Raw genomic sequence first — 18,732 nt, 5'->3', positions numbered from 1 at the left:
CTTGGCCCAGAATTCATGCTTGTTGTGTCACTGGAAGGGGGCAGTGTCACGTGCAGCCCTCCCAAAGAGGACCGATCTCCTCTTCCTCGGTATGACCATGCCAGACGGAGCTGCTGGAGGACTTCCACCCAGGCAGGGAGCTCCTCAAGGAAGCAGCACCATGGCTTGGCTGCTGTCTCTGGCCACAGGCTCAGGTGAAGCTGAAGTCCTGGCTGAACAGTGTGAGGCACAAGGAGCATAGGTCATTAACCAGCTGGTTAAGAAGCCTGAGGTAGGGCACTGATACTGCAAAACAGGTAAGTTTCTTTCTGCAACACGATTCCTGCAATGTTTCTGCTGCCACACAGCAAAAGGAATTGTTTCACTCTATGCTGGGGTCTTGGCTTAGGTACTAGTTGCTTTATTTATTTTAATGCCTTACCTCACCCCCTCCCCCAAAATGTAACTTCAAAAACTAAAGTCTGAAATAATTAAATTTGTTTAAAAAAAAAAAAAAAAGAGGGGAAACAGCAATGATCTATTTCTCTGTGGGACCATGCCAGGATGACCAGCTGGCTGGGCTCCTGAGCTATGAGGGAAACAAAGAAATAATTTGAAACTGCAGAAAAAATTTGAGTTAGGTGCTAAGCAAGACCTGTGAACTGTGAGGCAAGGGAAACACTCGAGCAGACAGTCCAAGAAAATTGGGTCCTGCTACGGGGCCAAGGAAAGGATGAGCTGCGTCCTTTCAGCCAGCCTCTTCTCTGACTCCAGGTATAAGCACAGATGCCTCCTGCTTGCAGTCTTGCATTAGTAAGGAGACTTCCCAATTGATGCAATCATTCCTGGAATGCCTGTTGCTGGCGATGACAACTGGAGACCTGTGTGGGCAGGGGAAGCAACTGGAAGGAAAAGGAAAGCGTTTATGCTGCTAATTCCATGGGAGGCTGCCAGCAAGCGCGCCGCCACTCCGCGACGTCACACTGTCAAAGTCCAGGCCCATCCCTGGATTAGGAAGGTTGCATATAAATAATTCATTAATTCGTTGTTGAGAAAAGATCATAAAGACATCTGCCAAAGTGGTATTCACTGACAGTTCTCAAATGGGCCTATTCTCAGAAATACATCAGTGATTGGTACAAAACAAAAAAGTTCCCTAAAGCTTTAACAATGACTATTATTTTTCATTGATTTCACAAGTCATTATATTTGGAGCGTATCTCAACAGATACAATTGACCAGCCAAGTCCTGCCCTTCCAGAAACTTCTGCACCAGAACCATTCTATGGATTGAATATAATCAACAATGACACATTTGCATTTCCATCAAATTTTCTTGCCAAACATCAGTTAAACAGTCTGACATCACTCTGCTGTAACTTATTACTCATAAGTAATTGCTGGGAAAGTAGAAACGGTTGCATTTTTAATTTTGTGTTTTAGGTGGGTTTTGCCCATTAGCTTCCAACAGCAGGATCAGGCCACGCTTTGCTTTGACACCAGAAGGTGACATTATGCAGCAGCGTAATTTGCCGCCGGTTTGCCCCAGTCCTACCCAAGGAAAGGTTGTGTAGTATTTCAGATGCTTGGTGGCTGCTCTTCTTGCTAGAATTCCCACTGAGAGCTGTACTTATGGCAATGCAACATCACAAATTACTCACTGAAAGAAGCTCCACAGACACCCCGGTGTTCATCAGCGTTAATATATTCGTCTGCAAAACTTGATGAGGCTGGCAGGAGGGGACCAGCCTTGATGCCTGAACTCTGACAAGAAGACTGATGGGCAACACCCCTGGTGTTAGGCTGGAAATGAAGACAAGTATAAGGAAGAATTGTGCCGTCTGCCAGTCTCTCACCAGGTGGTGCCAGGGCAGGTGATGACACAATTACACACTAGCTGTATGAATTATTTGCATCAGTGTTCAGCTGGGAAGTATTGCAAGATAAACAGGGGACGGGACTTTTTTGGAGTGGTCCAGCTTCTGTGGAGGCAGCTCTCCTGCAGGCAGGCATCCCAGCCAAACCAGCAGACCCGTGTTCATTACAGCCTGCAGGCGTCTGTCTGTGTGGGAGCAGAGGGTGACCCTGACGTGGTAAGAAGCATGTTGACGTTTCAGCTGTTGGACCAGGTTGCAATTTAAAAAACAAACAAACAAACAAAATCAGAAAAAGTAGATTCAGCTTTATTTAAGCACTAAGTCAAATTAAGAGTCAATCACCCTGCTCCTCCTGTTTTTTTTCTTTTTTTTCTTTTTCTTTTTTTCCAGTGATAATTTCTGATATCCAAGGAAGCAGAGTCGTATCAGATCTTATTCTTGTGATGACATTTTTGCTTCTGTCTCGGCAGCTGAGGTAAATAACAATATTTACCAAGATGTAATAATAGAGTAGGAAAAAAAAATAACCCTTCATTATGCACAAAAAGTCTCCGAGTGTGATCTGCAATTCCAGACACCCAATAGATAAATTAACTGTAAGTGCAAAACTTCCTTGGAAGTCTTACTAAGATATACTCTGACCATGCTACCAAAGTCCTGAAATATAAATTTATCTCAGTTATTCTTTTGTTCTCAACCTGTACACAACCGCGTTTGCTCTCCAGGGACAGAGCACAGCCCCGCAATACAAAGACCATTGCCAGGAGGAAACAGATCCTTGCTTCCAAGCTCCCTCTCGTGGTTGTTGTGCCCAACAACCAGACAGTACGGGTGACAACTCAGTGTGCACATACAAGCTATTCGGTACAGCAATAACACTACCTACCATGCGTTGATGTATATTGCTAACTTTTCTTCGTTTTTCAGATGATATGTAAAAACTATTATCAGGCAGTGAAGAAGGCAGCTTGCTTTATGCTAATTCTAAATAAGAAACCTATATAAGAAAAATAACCTTTTGTAAGAAAAATAGTAGTACAACTCTGGTATTATCCAGAATATGATGTTATCTCATTTTTAACGCGTCAGTTGTGCTCCATTGTTGGCACAGCTATGTAAAAAGCACTCAGTGATGTTTAATTCTAACAGATCACTTCCAAGACACAAAGCAATTTATACAGAAAAAGAAAGCCTTGTGAACACATCAAGTCAAAGGAGCACTGATTCCTCCAGAGACTCAGGCATGTTTCAGCTTTCAGTCATTTCTGGCTAGGGAGATGCATCTCGCTACATCCATGTAGTAGTACAAAAAGTCAGACTAGGATATACCATCCTTAATTTGTTTCAAGCATGAACATTTCACAGTCCACTTGCATGTGGTGTCCATGTCAACAGGGTAAAGGTAGCGTAAATTTACCTGTAATGCAGCAGTCCTGTGACAAGGTCTCAGGATGCCTGGGCTCTCTGTCCTTGTGAGTGTTGTCAGGAAGACAAACCAATCAATCCTCCCCCTCAGGCTCTCCAAGAGGAGCATGCAGATCTTTCCCAACTTATGCCCCAAAGGGAGAAAACATCAGACCCCAGCTAGGAATGAATATTGATTTCAACATACACGCACTACACTGCAGAAACCTGACTGACGGGTGGGTAGTGTCTGCTCTTCTGCTCACGCAGCTCTGGCAATCGAGAGTTTGGAGACGATAAACAGCAGCAACTCTTCAGAAGGGAATGAAATTGATAAGGTAATAAAGGCAGCTTCCTTTGCTGATTGTCATCAGGAAGGATCCTATGGCCAAAGGCTGACTCTGAGGAAGCAGCCAAATTAAGTCTGCAATACCAGATGAAGAAACTGAATCCTAGAGAAAAGGACAGACTTCTAAGGAACTATATTGCTTGTTTTCATGACAGATGTGGTTTCCTTCTTGGCTGGAGACAACTAGCTCTGGTTGAGTAAGCCTTGATTACATCTAGGTGAAGAAACGCACGTGTTCTCAAGGTGCCTCCAGGCTAACGGATCAGACCCATCTCACCATATAGATCTTGATCCTGCATTTTGTTAACATGTTTCCCTCCCAGGTAGTCTCTCTTCTCCCACTCATTTCCTTTGCTTTTATTCTTCATTTAAAAACCCTTATCACACTTCAGTCCTATTAAGGCCCACCAAATTCCAAGCATATAGCTCAAAGCAGAGCTGAAGTTGAGTCAAAGCCATTCTTCACAGCAGGAAGCAGAGGACAATAGAGCAGCATCCATCTGAAGTTAGGAACTTGGTAACTTTGTAGTGATCAAAGGCAACCCCTGTTTTACAGTTCCTCTTCCAGGGCCTTCTGGCAGAGGGTGGAAACTGAAAGACAGACGTGATTCAAAGAAAAGGAAACATTCCCATACTGTGACTGGCAAAAAGTTTCAGGGGTATATTCATAAAATCTTTCTCAATCATTAATTTTGGCCACAAGATAAAACAATTCAGATGGCCCGAGATAGCGTGCTGACAGTTCACAGAGAAACAGCCTACATAGTTAAAATGTTTGTTCAGAGAGGTAACTAACAGATTTTCCCCAAAAGAAACCACTCACAGCCAGACTGCAAAGTACTTCCAACCACAGCTTGACCCTAGGACAGGCCCTGAAGCTAAAATCTTTATTCAAACCTATTAGAAAATACATTTGCATTACTGAGATTAAACATAAGGCATTTGGCAAGTCTGTGCTAATTCCTGGAACATCAAATGGAAAACAGTGCCAGGATCAGTAATGTGACTGAGGTCATAGAAATACAGGGCTGCAAGGGACTTCAGGAGATCCCACATGACAACCCAGCATACGGAGGCAGGAGCTATACACACCACACATTCTCCTTCCTTCAGCAAATGGTTACCCAGTGTTGACTTCAAAAATTCTCCATCACCTCCAAATGCAGCTTGCTCCAGCACGTCAGCCATCCAATGAGATGTTTTCTCTGATTTCCAACATAAATCAGCTTTGCTGAAAATTCTGTTTATTCCTTCTTGCTTTCCCAGAGTAGTCATGCTATGGGTGATTACATTCCTAATTTGCTTTTAATTGTCTAAGTTCTTTTACAGTGGTAGGATGAATCCCAGGCTTACAATTAACGATCCTATCTGCTAGTTCCCAAAAGGACAAGTAGCCCTTAAGGAATGTTACAAACAGCAAATATATTTTCTCTTTTCTGTGCTGACCACGTAATTTAAATCTAATGTCAAGGCAGATCTTCTAAGGACATAAAAATAGAGAAAAAAGTCAGCCTAGAGGCAGGGAAAAAAAAAAAAAAAAAGCAAGGAACTTAAGAGCCTGAAATTTCCCAAGAATCTACCTGAATTACTGTGTTCACTTATTAATTGATCAACTGTTATTCCTATATTTTGTATAAGCATAAGAAGTCTAAATCACTTCTATCGTGGTATTACAAAAGTATAAAAGACTTCTCATAAATCTGAAAAAAAAAAAAACATTTTGATTTTTAGATCTAGCCCACTTATTTATTTACATTCAAGAAATGAAATGTCAAAATTATTCTACTATGCAATATGAAAATTATTCTACTATGTCAGTGCATCTGACTCCAGGTAAGCCTAAGCAACTTGTAGTCTTAATGCAGTCTTCACTTTATGCCCCGCCCCCCCAAATTAACATTTTTCTTCTAATTAAGAACTGAGGTTACCCTCAGTAGCCAGCAATGTCTCAGAGCCTCAAATGCCATGTAAGCTTCATCACTGAAAATATGATTTGGAGGAAGTAAGTCACTGGTAGAAAGCACATTCAAACAGACCCTGCAGAACACCGAAGAGCACAGACACATCAGAAAACAAATATAAACAGCAAATGCTTCCCTTCATTGAGTGTTTTTCAGGTTCCTGCAACACAAGAGACCCTTCCCCATCAACTGCTGCAGTTAACTCTGGACTTTTTGAAGGGCCATGAGGAGAACCACAGCTTCGAGGGGTGATCTTTTAAGATTGATTCCAGGCTAAATATATTGGTTCCATAAAAAAAAAAAAAAATTATCCCCCTCAGTCTTGTAGTTGAACTGTATCATTGCTGCAAGCAAAGCTATTGTAAGCTCAATGCTGCCCTCAACAGAGCCAAGAAATAATTACAGGTAGGATTTGACCTTGAAAAACATAGTTGCTGATTTACAGCTGAAAGTCCATCTTCTCTGCTCCTCACAGCTGTACTGACCAGCCAGAGCTAAAAGTGAAGCACCCTTTATTATTTCACTTTCACACTGTGCAGAGCACAGGACCACAGCCACCTCATCTCTTGACTGAACTTGCCCGCAGCCGCAGTAGCTGTGCACACGCTTCCTCCAGCTACTAAGCGAGCAGTGACTCAACCAACAAACGACTGAAGCGCCTACCAGCAAGCCAAGCTAGCAGGACTGCTGACTTTTCAGCAGAGATAACTCAAACAGGTCAATAGACATTGTTTGAGAACCCGTATCTCATTTTAATTAAGGCTAGACACTTCCACCTAGCTCAAAACTGTAATTACAGCAAAGCCTATTAGGGCAGATAACAGCTTGCTACCCGACATGAGGTGTGGCGGTCGGCTCGCACCCCACCCACTCCGGGTACCCTGTGTACTTCCTCCTAGAGCCGTCTCCACTGCAGGGTTCGTGCGGTTGTTGGTTCATAGCCCAGTGCAGCCAGCCAGGCTGCAAGGCCAGCTCTGCCCTTGTTAGCAATTCATTTACCTGGCACCCTGCTACATGGGAGCGGGGTGGGAGAGTCCTCTTGCCTGTGCCGTGGTTAGCTACTGCCTTCCAAATACACTGGGGGCCATACCTGTCCTGACCACACGGGAGAAGTGGGACACTGGGTGGCTTTCTGCATGGTATGGGCACTTTTACAGCAGGAACTGTTCCACCAAAAATAAAGCTTTGCTTATGAAGTCCCATCTATACAGCCCTCTAAACCAGCTAGCCCAGGTTTAAAACAACACGAAGCTGTCACACCTGTTTTATGAAGGACACTACTTAACAATTGTACAGCAGTAACCGAGTTGACTCTCAGCACCAAGACTTTTGAAATATAAATGAAATATAATAAATTGAAATATAATGGCCTTAGACATAAATCTTCCACACTTCCTTAAAACCCCATCCCCAATGACTCTACTGTCACCTTGAAACAAACCAGTGCTGTGAAGTCCCGGGGACTTCCTGGCTGCACTTGTCGTCAGTTCCTGGCCTGAGCGAGAAGAGGAAGCAGCTTAGTTACACTGGAGTGCCGCGAGAACCAGGAATATTATCACCCAACTATGACTTTTTTAAACTGCATGAGAAAACAGACACAGACAACGACCCATCAACTAGTTACATCTGAATGCACATCAGCCTTTGTCAGCTAACACACTCGCTGACACATCAGCGCTACTCAGAGCAACACTCCTTGAGAGGAGGAGGTTGGGGAAGCATACATTTACTCCAAGATCATTTAGAACGGGAGCCTACCTTTCTTCTCTGTCATTTTCCCTTGAGATGGAAATTATTTCCCTGTCTGAGGAGGGGGAAGGAACAGTATGGATGCCTACCAACAAGATAAGGCTAACACTTTTTACCAGGAAGAGAAGCATTAAGCGTGCTAGGTGATTTTGCCCGCCGACACAATGCAGACAACCAAAGGTGCTGCTAAAGTAGCAAGATTTTTGTTGTTGTTTTTTTAAAGTTTAAAGCACATTTCACACTAATACGTGGCTTTAGTTACAAAAGCCGTATAAAAGGTCAGTACCAAGACATTAAGTTCCGAGGAAGATGCACTTTTTGTTATAGAGTCTAGATGATTCAATCACTGACTTAGCAAATTCAAGGCTTTTACTGAGCATTTAAGATAATGGTTATCAAATAGCACTCTCAGCTGAAAGGTTTTGTAGACAAATATTCCACCTCTCTTGAGGCAGAACTGAGAGTGTGCTTATTGGATGGTGTGGTGGAAAGATGCCAGTTCAGGGTTACTATGAGGGAGAGTAGCTACAGGAACATCATAACCTGATGTCAAGACCCCTACCCATTGTCACCTTTGTGAACACAAAAGCCTGTATGAAAAATAAGGACATTACAGATTTGGACAAGACAAACATGGATGCTTTCGAACAAAGCCTCATCATACCAGCCTGCGAGCAGAAGCACCACTGCAGCTCTGAACAGGCAGCCCTTGGACCCCATCTTCTCTATTCAAGGCATGAAATAGTGCTTTATGCCATCCCAGCAGGGGTGCAGGCATGGTTTCCCTGAGCTAGAAGTTGTAATCCATGACAATTCAGGTGTAGCTACTATGTTCAGAATAACCAGTACCTCAAAAAAAAAAAAAAAAAAAAAAAGTTACTAAATAAGAGGCTTGTTTATTCAGCCCACTTCAGAAGAAATTGAACACAGACTAGTCACCCCAGTTTGGTAATACAGGTATCTATTTTATTAAAAAAGTTACAAACAGGTGGACTGTAGGGTTGTCTTACAAAATGACAAGAATGATTTCTACTGGAAAAAACTTTTTACAAAGCATTATAGGTAATTGTTCCATTTTTGCACTTGTTATTCCAGATTTCACCTATCACTGATAAAGATACAGTACATTAGATACATGATGTTAGGTTACATTTTTATTTGTAGAGCCCTACTGCAGTGATTTGAACAACTCCTAAACAGATGCCATAGTAAAGACAATACATATTTCATTTATTATTAGCCTCTTACTCTAATAAGCAACTTCACATGCAATCTATTGAGGAAGCCTAAAATAACTTTTGGTCCCTTTTTCCCCCCCAAAGTGTGCTGAAGAAACCATCTCTCGTTTTCCCAGTCCTGTCACTCTAAGCTAGTTCAAGTTTTTTTTTTTTCCTCTTTTTTTTTTTTTTTTTTTTTTTTTGCTGAGGTCGATGAAAATGAACACTGGCTTGATAACTACCCATAGGAATGAACCACTGATTAATATTAATCAACTTTTCCCCCCTTAGATAAAGGAAAACTAAGATTTTTATGAATTACTTTTATTTCCTATTACTTCCTTACAACCTACAAAAAAAGAGCAACAACCACCACTTAAAAGTCTACTTTGAATACAAGGTTTGGTTTAATTCTGATATTAAAGTGCAAACCTAAACATTAGCCTCAGCCTGTTTATAAAGTTTGTACAAACAGGGGGGAAAAAAAATTCAAGTAACCCCACAGGAAAAAAAAAACAGGTGTTTTAATACCCAAGCAGAAAACCTGATGTTCTCTTCTTTTCAGGATTCAAATTCAACACTGAATGTAGACTCAGAACCTTTATTTCTGCTAAACACTGTAAAGTCAGCCTGCATTATTACCAATAAAACACATTAATGTTGAGATACTGTACCGGTGATCTTTTATTGTTTCAAATGCCATCATCCACAATACATTTTGTGAGTTTTAAACTGCTTAACCTCATATATCCATCACTGCTTTTACTGGAGCTTTTCTCAAAGTTATTTAGCTATTACAGGAAAAGAATGTACATTTCTAGAAGCATGTTCAAATGACTAAAGCTGGGCTCCTAAAAACCTAGAACTTTGGTGCAGTAGGTGAGCTGCAGTTATTAAACTTCTGCAAAAAAAAATTACACATTTTAAACCACTGCTAGAAAAAGCTCTCATGTATGCAACATGTTAATAAAACAGAACAAAAAGATTTCATCTGTTCTTTGTACATTTTCATTCTGCTCTTTATACCTGTGTTATTGTTAAAATTTTCAAGTATTCAGAGAAAATGTTGATCAGGTAAACAATACGGAAGGCAATGGCTGTTTAAAGCACGCTTACAGTTAGTATCACTGAAACCTGGTGCTTTTCCCCTTGTTACACCAACTTGTCTCTAACATTAAACTTGCTTACTGGGAAAAAAAAAACTAAAAAGCAATTTGTGACAGTGCAAGAAAAACTTTAACAAATATTGCTTTAAAATATTATTCAGAAAGACAATATTAGGAACTATAAAATGTAAAGTGATCTTATTTGCATTAGATTTACATGTGCAGAGGTCTACAAGATGTCTCAATGTGCCAGGCAAAGCTGAGCTGACTCTGACTAGGCATACAGCCCATTTTGAAGGATACATTATCCCTTTTCAAAGGCATGAAGAAGCTACTTGTAAACAAGCAAGTTTAGAAACTCAGTAGGAGGAAAAGTGTGCTGCCATTTTGCAATGCTACAATTGTCATTTTTTGATTAAATGAGTTTAAGAAACTCATGATTGCAAGAAAAGAAACATCAGCCAGAGACTTCACATCCCGTTCCAAGTGATCCCAATTGTTAAATCAGAGCAGTTAACAAACAATATCACAGCTGCATTTGCCAAGAAAAGGGATACTACATCCATACAACAGAGGTGCCCTCAGTATCTTTTCACGACACTGTCACACGTAAACAAAAAGTCTCAAAGAATGACCAACTACATTGTAGGAGAAAACTTTGCAAATAGAAATAAGCACTGATGCGAGGTAATATACAGAAGTAACCATTTGTTTAAGGCTCAATTTATTCTCCATTAAAACTCTCTTTTAAAAGGCATTGAGTAGGTAATACTGAGTTTAAGTATTTAATAAATACAAGTTCAGAAATTGATTAAAGAAATCAATTAAACTATTAAAAATGAACTCTTGCATATTAGCCATTATATGAACTTAGAAAGCTATAAAAGGACTGATAGATAAAGAACAGATTTTAAACTTATGGTAAACATGCTAAGCATTCTGATTAAGGTGTGTGGATCCTGGAGGCCACCAACCTTATGCACTTAGATGTATGGCAATGTGCTGTAATAGAGACAGGTTTACCAAGGCTCAGCTCTGCAACCTGGGCTGAAAGTTCTCCAAAGCAGCATCTGTGCAAGTTTCCTCTGAGTTTTATCTGAAATTTAAACAAAATAACCAATGAAAGCCACATTCAATACATATTCAAAGTGAACTCAGCTTCTCCCATAGATTGGAACAACTCGCTGTCCACACTGGGCTTCAAAGCACTGCTTTACAGTGGCATTCTTGAACTTCTTTTCATATAATTCTGGTAATGTAAGAGGCAAGCAGGTAACAACAACAGCTCATAACAGCTGCCCTAAGGGATACTAAACTGCTTCTAAAGATCTGAAACCGCTAGGAAATTTAAGTTCTCCTGTACAGTGATGTATATGTATGACTGGGCTTTGCATTGGTGGTAAGGAGGCACTACATCACTCAGCAACATGAAGCAATGGTATTTTACACGATTTCTGGGAACAGACAGTGATCCAACTAATCCGGTTTTGACATCTGAGTCCTCAGCATTCAGATGCCCTAAATTACTATCAAAAAAACCTTAGCATTTACCAGACTTAGGGAGAATTGTACGCTACTTTTCTTAACCAAGCACACAGTTCTACCAGCAATGACCAATAAATCTTTGTATTTCTGATAATTTGCTTACATTTCACAAGATTTATTGGCAGATATCCTAAACAGCTCGGTAGAAGCTCAAAGTCTGTTGAAACCAGTCCTCCATATTCACATGCATACATTTCATTCAAGTTTGATGCTTGACTTTTGAGGGAATTTTGATGAGTCTACTGAGAAATTACTTGAAGTATACAGGAGTCAGGACTCTACTTTTCCTACACAACTGTTTCTTTTCAATTTGACTTGTACCTATCTGGCTTTACTTACCTATGACATTCCTATACTATTCTCTATTCTCCTGCAAGCAGGCATGCAGGGGTGGGAGACGGTAGACTAGTAGGATAAATTTGCCTGCGTTGCATAGCCACACAAACCAGAAGCCAGTATACTTTCGGTTTTCTCCCTAGAGAGAACTATTCCTTCAGCACTTGCTAATTTCAGTTACTCATGAATGGAAGGGGCAGAAATCATTAATCAGGATCAATCTTTCACCCCAATATCAAATGTTCTCCATCTGCTCAGTACCTCTTACAGAACACCTTTAACACCAACACTGGAACAGGTACGGTATTTCAACTATGATGCAAAATAAAAACCACTATCATACTGAAAAATTGAGAGAAATGCTCAGCAAGCAACAGAATGCAGCTACTGGGAATCTCACATCTCTGAATGCAACAACGAGATGACAGAAGACCACTGCAGAAGCAGGAAAGGGAAGGAGGGGGAAACAGGATGCAAGAACAACACACATTTTAAAAGGAACTATGGGTTATTCTGATTATGTAGTTACGTTCCATCCTCCATTTCACCGGAAGGACTGAAACAGCAATCTAAGCTCAAAAATACCTACTCAAAAAAGAACCTACACAACATCCTACTTCACATACAGACTGAGGTACCCATACTCAAAAGAAGTGATAACGGCTAGATAAAACTGATACTGAAACAGTCTTAGATGAGTCTAGGCCCAGCACACACCCCTCCTCTCCCACACGCACTAGTTTCTCCACCAGAACTGTAGAAAAACTGTTTCTATAAACCTTATCCTGAGGTGACTTACTGGTTCAGACCAAAGACTGCCCTTAGACAGACAGGTTGCAGAACTGAGATGTGATGATGTTAGGACAGAGCAATCGTTTAAACCCATTCCTTACACACAGGTTTTTAGACAGCTGTTTTCACTATACCTAGGAGGGGTCACTGCTACGGCAGATGTTTGAGAAGCAGCAATTGTCCCTTGGATCACAGATAAGAAGAACACTTATCCCTGCAGAGAAGATTACAGCTATCAGAAGACACCATCAGCAGCTCTCCTACACTAGAGCACGAGACAGATATTACCAGGTAGCAAAGGCTTATCATAAAGTTAATGAGATCCTACACCTTCTCAAAGAACAAGGACATAGTGGGAGCCAGGAAGAAGAAAATATCCCAAAAGTGTGAAGCTGAAGTGTGGTATTGGGCAGAAGCAGCACTTCCTGGAACTATGGAAGTATTTCGCTTCTAGAGGTTTTATGTGACATGAGCAAAGCAGAATGAAGAAGAAATCTATATACCAGAAGCTTAATATCCTCTATCTCAAGAGATAACAGACATAAAAATACAAATGTTTCTTGAGAAGCAAGAGCACGCTCTGCTTTGGAAGCTCATCAAATCATCATAAATTAGAAGGACTCAAAAGAGTAACACATAGCCCCATTCCTCCTCAATTTCAACTTGAAAATTAAACTTGGTATTTAATGTTAAGTCCAGAACTGGTCTAGTTACACAGAAGCTTCCCTTAGCTGTAATCAACTCTGGAAGTATAAATTTCATGCATAAGTGACCCAATTTTGTCAGAGTTGAAGACCGGAACCTGCACAAGACGAACCACTAGTAACGCCAACAACTGCCATAACTTCTAGCATGATACCTTAAGTACAGATGCTCTTATTTGTAAGTCTACCTTAGAATTCACTGAAACTGCATTACTGGAGGTGGTCCAAGATATTAACCCTGTACCACTTTATTTGTACTTTGCTCTCCTCCGAGACAAGCAGTTTGCTTGCCTTTCAGCAAGAAAGGCTTGAACCTGTACACACCTCTTACATGCTGACAGCAGTCTTTCCTTATTTCACAGAATTAGAGATAAAAATATTGTCTATTATCTTGAGCATGACAGTACCAGGGTCATGAGTACCCAAAATTTTGTATTCACAAAGCACTCGATAACAATCTCAGAGACAAGCTCTGAGACTTCACTCTCTGACCTTACACTCAAGATTAAAGAGGATACATAGTCCAAAGCTTCCAGTAATAACCTATTTTCGCTCTTGTCACTCAGACACAAAAAGCTCCTTTGACTCGAGTTACTAACAGGGCAGTCAGCGCCTAAGCTTTAATCAGTGTAGCTGTCAAGACAAGCAGTTCTTTCCCCAGAATTTTCATGTCCTCCCTCATCCCTGCACTTGCCCTCACAGATTACATCAAGTTGTTTGCAGAGACAGATCCAACAGACAACTGCAGGTCTAAAGGACCACCTGGCTGCACTGGGAGCCCATGCAAGAAGCGTGCCAATGACACAGAAGAGCCCCTTACAGCAGCGTGGGTTCAAGCTGATGGTGAAACTGCACCCACAACGGCTACAAGGAAAACAGAGCAGGGGTAACAGTAGCATCTCGCACAGGAATGACAGCGCTGCTGCTTGCACAAGAGGACCTGATCCATTTACACAGTCACGTGAGAGGCAAGGAATGGTACAGAAAGATGACCGCGCATGTGAAGAGCCAAGAGTAGCTATCCTTGCAGAAGAATCAAAGCAATACCCAAGACTAGTGAAGCTTTACTTCAGGGTCCCCTCTGAACACTGCACTCTTGCAACATCTTCTATGAGTCACTGGAAAAGGAAAGAGTCCCGCATCGGGAAGCCATTATCATGTGTTCTCTGCTCAGGAGTTTTCAGATGAAAAGCACTTTGCACATGTCCTTGACTAGTATGTGTGGGCTTCAAGCCACTCCTTACAGCTCGGGGTAGTTTTCTTTTAAACTTATTCTCCTGATAAGGCAGAAATGTGCTCTAAGTACACTCAGTTTCTGTACCACAGTTCTTTTTGCTTTGTTTTTAAACCCGCCCTCTTTCAAAAAAACACACACAAAGTTTCTCAGAATAATTAGTGGAAAACTTGATCACAATACTCCTGTATAGGTCCAAAGTAATTCACATTAACTTGCAAATAATTCAGATAGCAAGTGGAACCAACAAAGAATCACACTGCAACATCACAAAGCATTTTTAAGGATACAGCAATGTCAAATACAGCAGTGACAGTCAAAATAGGTGAGGATGAGATCATACACTTGTCTCACTGCAAAATTGCTACAAGTAAAGGCAGTGTTCCCTGACTAACCCATATACAGTAATGCAAGAAGTCCATTGACTCAAGTACTTATATGCCACTGAATCCACAAGCTTCCAGCTCTTCCAGAGGAAAGCTACCTCCAAGTTAGGCTACTTAACTTCAGACTCCTTGTCACACTTTATCTGCTTACTTCAACAGCATGCTTGTGCACCTCAATTAGTTATGACTGTTCAACCAACCTGCTCTGTATGGCCATGACTGAGGTTTTTCTTAATTTCTCTCACTGGACGATGCAAGTTGTACAACACTGATCTTGTTTTTCAGGCAGGGAGGCATAGTTCATTTGCCTGACGATCTCAGCAAACAGTTCATCCACCATTGTTTTGCTCTTGGCTGACGTCTCCATGAAGGGACAGCCCCACTCCTGAGCCAGAGCTCGGCCTTCTGCAGACAAGACCTCCCTCTCCGGCTCCAGATCCACTTTATTTCCCACTAGGATCAGAGGAACTTTCTCGTATCTCTTCACCCGGACAATCTGGTCCCTCATTGGCTTGATGTCCTGATCAAACAATCCAAGCGGTTAGTATATGCAAGCAATCACATGAAATTGCCATATAAACACTACAAAAGCACATTTTAATCAACCCTCACATGCTACTGAAAATTGAAAATATTCCAGGAGGTTTCTTAAATTCATATCCACGTAGATCTAGAAATCAGAGCACGTTCATTACCCACTTCTAGTAAGCTATATACATTTATATGAAATAAGAACTAACTTGTATAAAACGTACACATATTATACATAAACAGAAAGCACTCAGATTTTTGGTTCAGCCAGAGGAAGACACGGTACCTCTGTTTTGAAAAAATCGATTTCAGTTTTCTGAAAAATTTGTCTCAAGTCTAATGACAGCAAACCTGTAACATTAGCAACATGATACCCTTACATGATCATTTAGAAAACCTGTATTTAGTTTACAACTTGAGAAAGTTTGTGATCTAGAGACTTCTCACTTCTGGAATGCTTAAAATAATTCATTGTGAACACATTTAATCACATGTAAGTAACCAAATTAGATGCTGTAAGAATGCTGTACTACCTAGAGACGCATTTATTCAAGCCCAAGCTAACATTAGGAGTTTACATTTGAAACTCTGAGTCAGCCTCCTCTGCCCCCTGCATGTTTTATGTTACTATCAGTGTCACTAAGTTCTACAAATTCTGGCATAGTCCTGAGACAAAGCAATTAAGCTTTGAAGTTACTACTGTGGAAAAGAACCATAGAGAGGGGTTTACGCCTACAGGTTTGGAGTAAACATGCGACAGACAGACAAGCACAACTAAACATTAACAGAGTGAATTACTAACTGTATGCCTGTTCCTTAAATAAGGAGGTCTCATTGGTCCCAAAAATGTGTGAAAACAAGAGGAGAAGCATCCTAATGTCATTGCTGTTCCTTTCTAAAGACAGCATGTCTGCAGCTTGTACTTGAGCTACATCGAGGTCTCTGCTAAGATAAAGTTTAGCCTTCAGCAGAAGCAAACATTCTGCTTCAGTGGGGGTGTGCAAGGTTGTGCCAAGCAGCTGGAATACACCCAACTCAGAAACCAAAGCCAACGCAGTAGTTGCAAATCCCTGTGCTGTATGCAGTGCTGCTAAATCCATGTGTTCCCCTCAAATAAAGCCTCATTTCTAGAGGCAGCTTAGACCAGTTACCGGCCAAAACATTTCAATTTTTTCAAGAGTTTTACCAGTAGAAATGAAATCCAGACCCACGAATTATCACATATGGCTTGCTTCTCTTCTTCAGTACACCACCTACGCTGTGAAAGCATCGAGCTTATGCTGGACAGGAATATGTTTGGGGGGGAGGGGGCGGAAAATAACAGCTTATTTAACAAGTCATAACTGAAGAACAATAATTCTCTCTTCAAAAGCAACTGAAGACAGATGCCTTTCAAGAAGAGGAAAAAAAAAAAAGGCGGAAGCCTCGATTTTAATACTGAGTGATTTCTTCATAGAAGGGGATTGCCAAAACATTTCTATTAGGGAAGTGGGAGCGGGTCATTGTTCTCCAGCACTGCGTGGGATTTAACAATGGTGGCACCCCGATAAGTACCTGCAAGGCAAGCAGTTTTCCAGCGGGAAGCCGGGCTCCTAAAGGCACTTTTGAGGGGGGGGGGAACACACACATTTTAACTCGCTCCCTTTCGGAGGAAGGCTGTGGGCACGGCCGGCCAGCCCTAAAACTTCCTCCTCGGCCTTCAGCCGCCTCCTCTCCCCTTCCCGTCCCGTCCCCCCGCGGGGTTACCTGGAAGGACTGCTGATTGACCAGGCTGTAGACCAGGATGAAGCCCTGCCCGTTCTTGATGTAGAGGTCGCGCATGGAGGCGAACTGCTCGGTGCCCGCCGTGTCCAGGATCTCCAGCACCGAGGGCGACGAGTCCACCTCGATCTCCTTGCGGTAGAAGTCCTCGATGGTGGGGTCGTACTTCTCGATGAAGGTCCCGGTGACGAACTGCACCGTCAGGGCGGACTTCCCCACCCCCCCGCTGCCCAGCACCACCACCTTGTACTCCCGCATCGGGCCCCGCAGCCTCTCGCCGCTCCCCAAGCCGGGCCCGGGCCTAGGGCAGGCGGCAGCGCGGCCCTCGCATAGCCCCGGCCCGCCTAGCGGAGAAGGGCGAGGCCCCGCTGGCTCCCGCGACGGCCTGCAGGGGAGACACAGCCGTTAAGGGAGCCGTTAAAAGGCCGTTAAGAGCCGTTAGGGGCCGTGAGGGGCCGCGCGGCCCCGCTCCGCTCCTTACCGCCTCGCCTCGCCTCACTCCATCGCGCCGCGGGACCCGCCCGGCAGCGGCCGCCCCGCCCGGCAGGCTTTCGCTGCGACACCCGCGGCGCAGCCCCGCCCCGCCTGGCTTCCGCCGCGGGGGAAGGGGTTGCGTGTGGCACCGCCGCGCAAGGGGACGGCACCCCCCCCCCCCTCCCCTTCCCTCTCCTCCCCTCCCCTCCAGCCCCGCCCTGCCCGCGGGGCCCGCCCCAAGATGGCGGCCGCCGCCCGGCCCGGCCTGGCCCGGAGCATGGAGCCGGTCCCGGCTCCCTCACGGGGGGCGATGGCGGGCCCTGAGCTGGGCTCACGCCGCTGCGGGGCTGTGGGTGATCGCTGCCGGGCTGGGGGGTTCCGTCGTGAAGCTGCACCCCCCCGCAGAGAAAAGCAAGCGGGGGAGGCAGCGCCGTGCGCTTTTCGGCTTGGGCCGAAATAATAATTTCACTAATAAAATAAAACCTGTGAGAAAAGAACGCGTGTCCTGTTTATTTATGCGTTATCCGAGTCTTTCCTCAGGGCACAGCCCCGGGGGGGCGGGAGCCGGGCAGGCCGCTGGGTGCCGGGCCGGTAGGTGTCGGTAGGGGACATGATTTGAGGCGCTGTTTGTTACACCCAAGGAATTCCTCCTCCCATGGCCCTGCCCCAACGTCGTTTTGTCAGGTGAACTGTGAGGTAGATGTGCGAGGATGGGAGATCCTCGTGTGGCTGGTGAATCAGCTCGAAACTGTATAAAGGTGAACATTAAAAGCCTCCTGCCTCAGCTCTGTCATAAATCGCGAGTCGTTGCAAACCACCTGCTGCGCTCAAGGTGCGCGGGGTAAAGAGGAGAAAGGCACCGACACCCTGAGGTGCTGCTGTCTGGTGTCAGCCATCACACAGTCAGCCACGGTGACAAACGGGGAGAGGGGGGAGAGAGGGAGAAAAGGGGAAAGGGAGGATGAGGGTTGCAATAATAAGATTACACGGTCACTTAGGTTCATTGTGTGCACATCTTTGTGGTGCTGCTGGTCCTTTATGTGCGGGACGGGTGGAGGAGTGACTAAGGGAAAGGGACTGGGGCATAGAGCACAAAGGTGGGGCAAGCCAAAGAAAAAACCCTTTTGTCTTAAGATAATTTGACTTAACCAGCAGCGCCTTGCTTGTGGGCAGAGCGGGCAGCCTGAGGGGGTGGTGTGGGATTGGGAGCTTGGATTTTTCCTCCAGGTCCTTGGTGTATAATCAATATCAGTTTGGAGTTCCTGGCATTTATTTTCCAGCGTACAGCACTCGATACTTTCCCCTACATATCTTACATCTGAAAAAA

General features: G+C 43.4%; 1 protein-coding gene across 1 annotated transcript; it reads right to left on the bottom strand.

Moving 5' to 3' along the window:
* Positions 1 to 9,123: 9,123 nt before the first annotated feature.
* Positions 9,124 to 17,539, bottom strand: RAP2C (RAP2C, member of RAS oncogene family). Its single transcript, XM_082770548.1, has 4 exons — positions 17,413 to 17,539; positions 16,917 to 17,316; positions 14,840 to 15,159; positions 9,124 to 10,738 (listed from the first exon to the last, which is right to left on the bottom strand). The coding sequence occupies exons 2-3, from the start codon at positions 17,187 to 17,189 to the stop codon at positions 14,881 to 14,883; spliced, it is 552 nt and encodes a 183-aa protein (XP_082626674.1). The 5' UTR covers positions 17,190 to 17,316; positions 17,413 to 17,539; the 3' UTR covers positions 9,124 to 10,738; positions 14,840 to 14,880.
* Positions 17,540 to 18,732: the final 1,193 nt, after the last annotated feature.

Source organism: Aythya marila, assembly GCF_965140915.1.
Source record: "Aythya marila genome assembly, chromosome: 13".
Taxonomy (NCBI): domain Eukaryota; kingdom Metazoa; phylum Chordata; class Aves; order Anseriformes; family Anatidae; genus Aythya; species Aythya marila.
The sequence above is the reverse complement of the archived record's forward strand: the minus strand, read 5'-3'. Positions and strand labels throughout refer to the sequence as shown.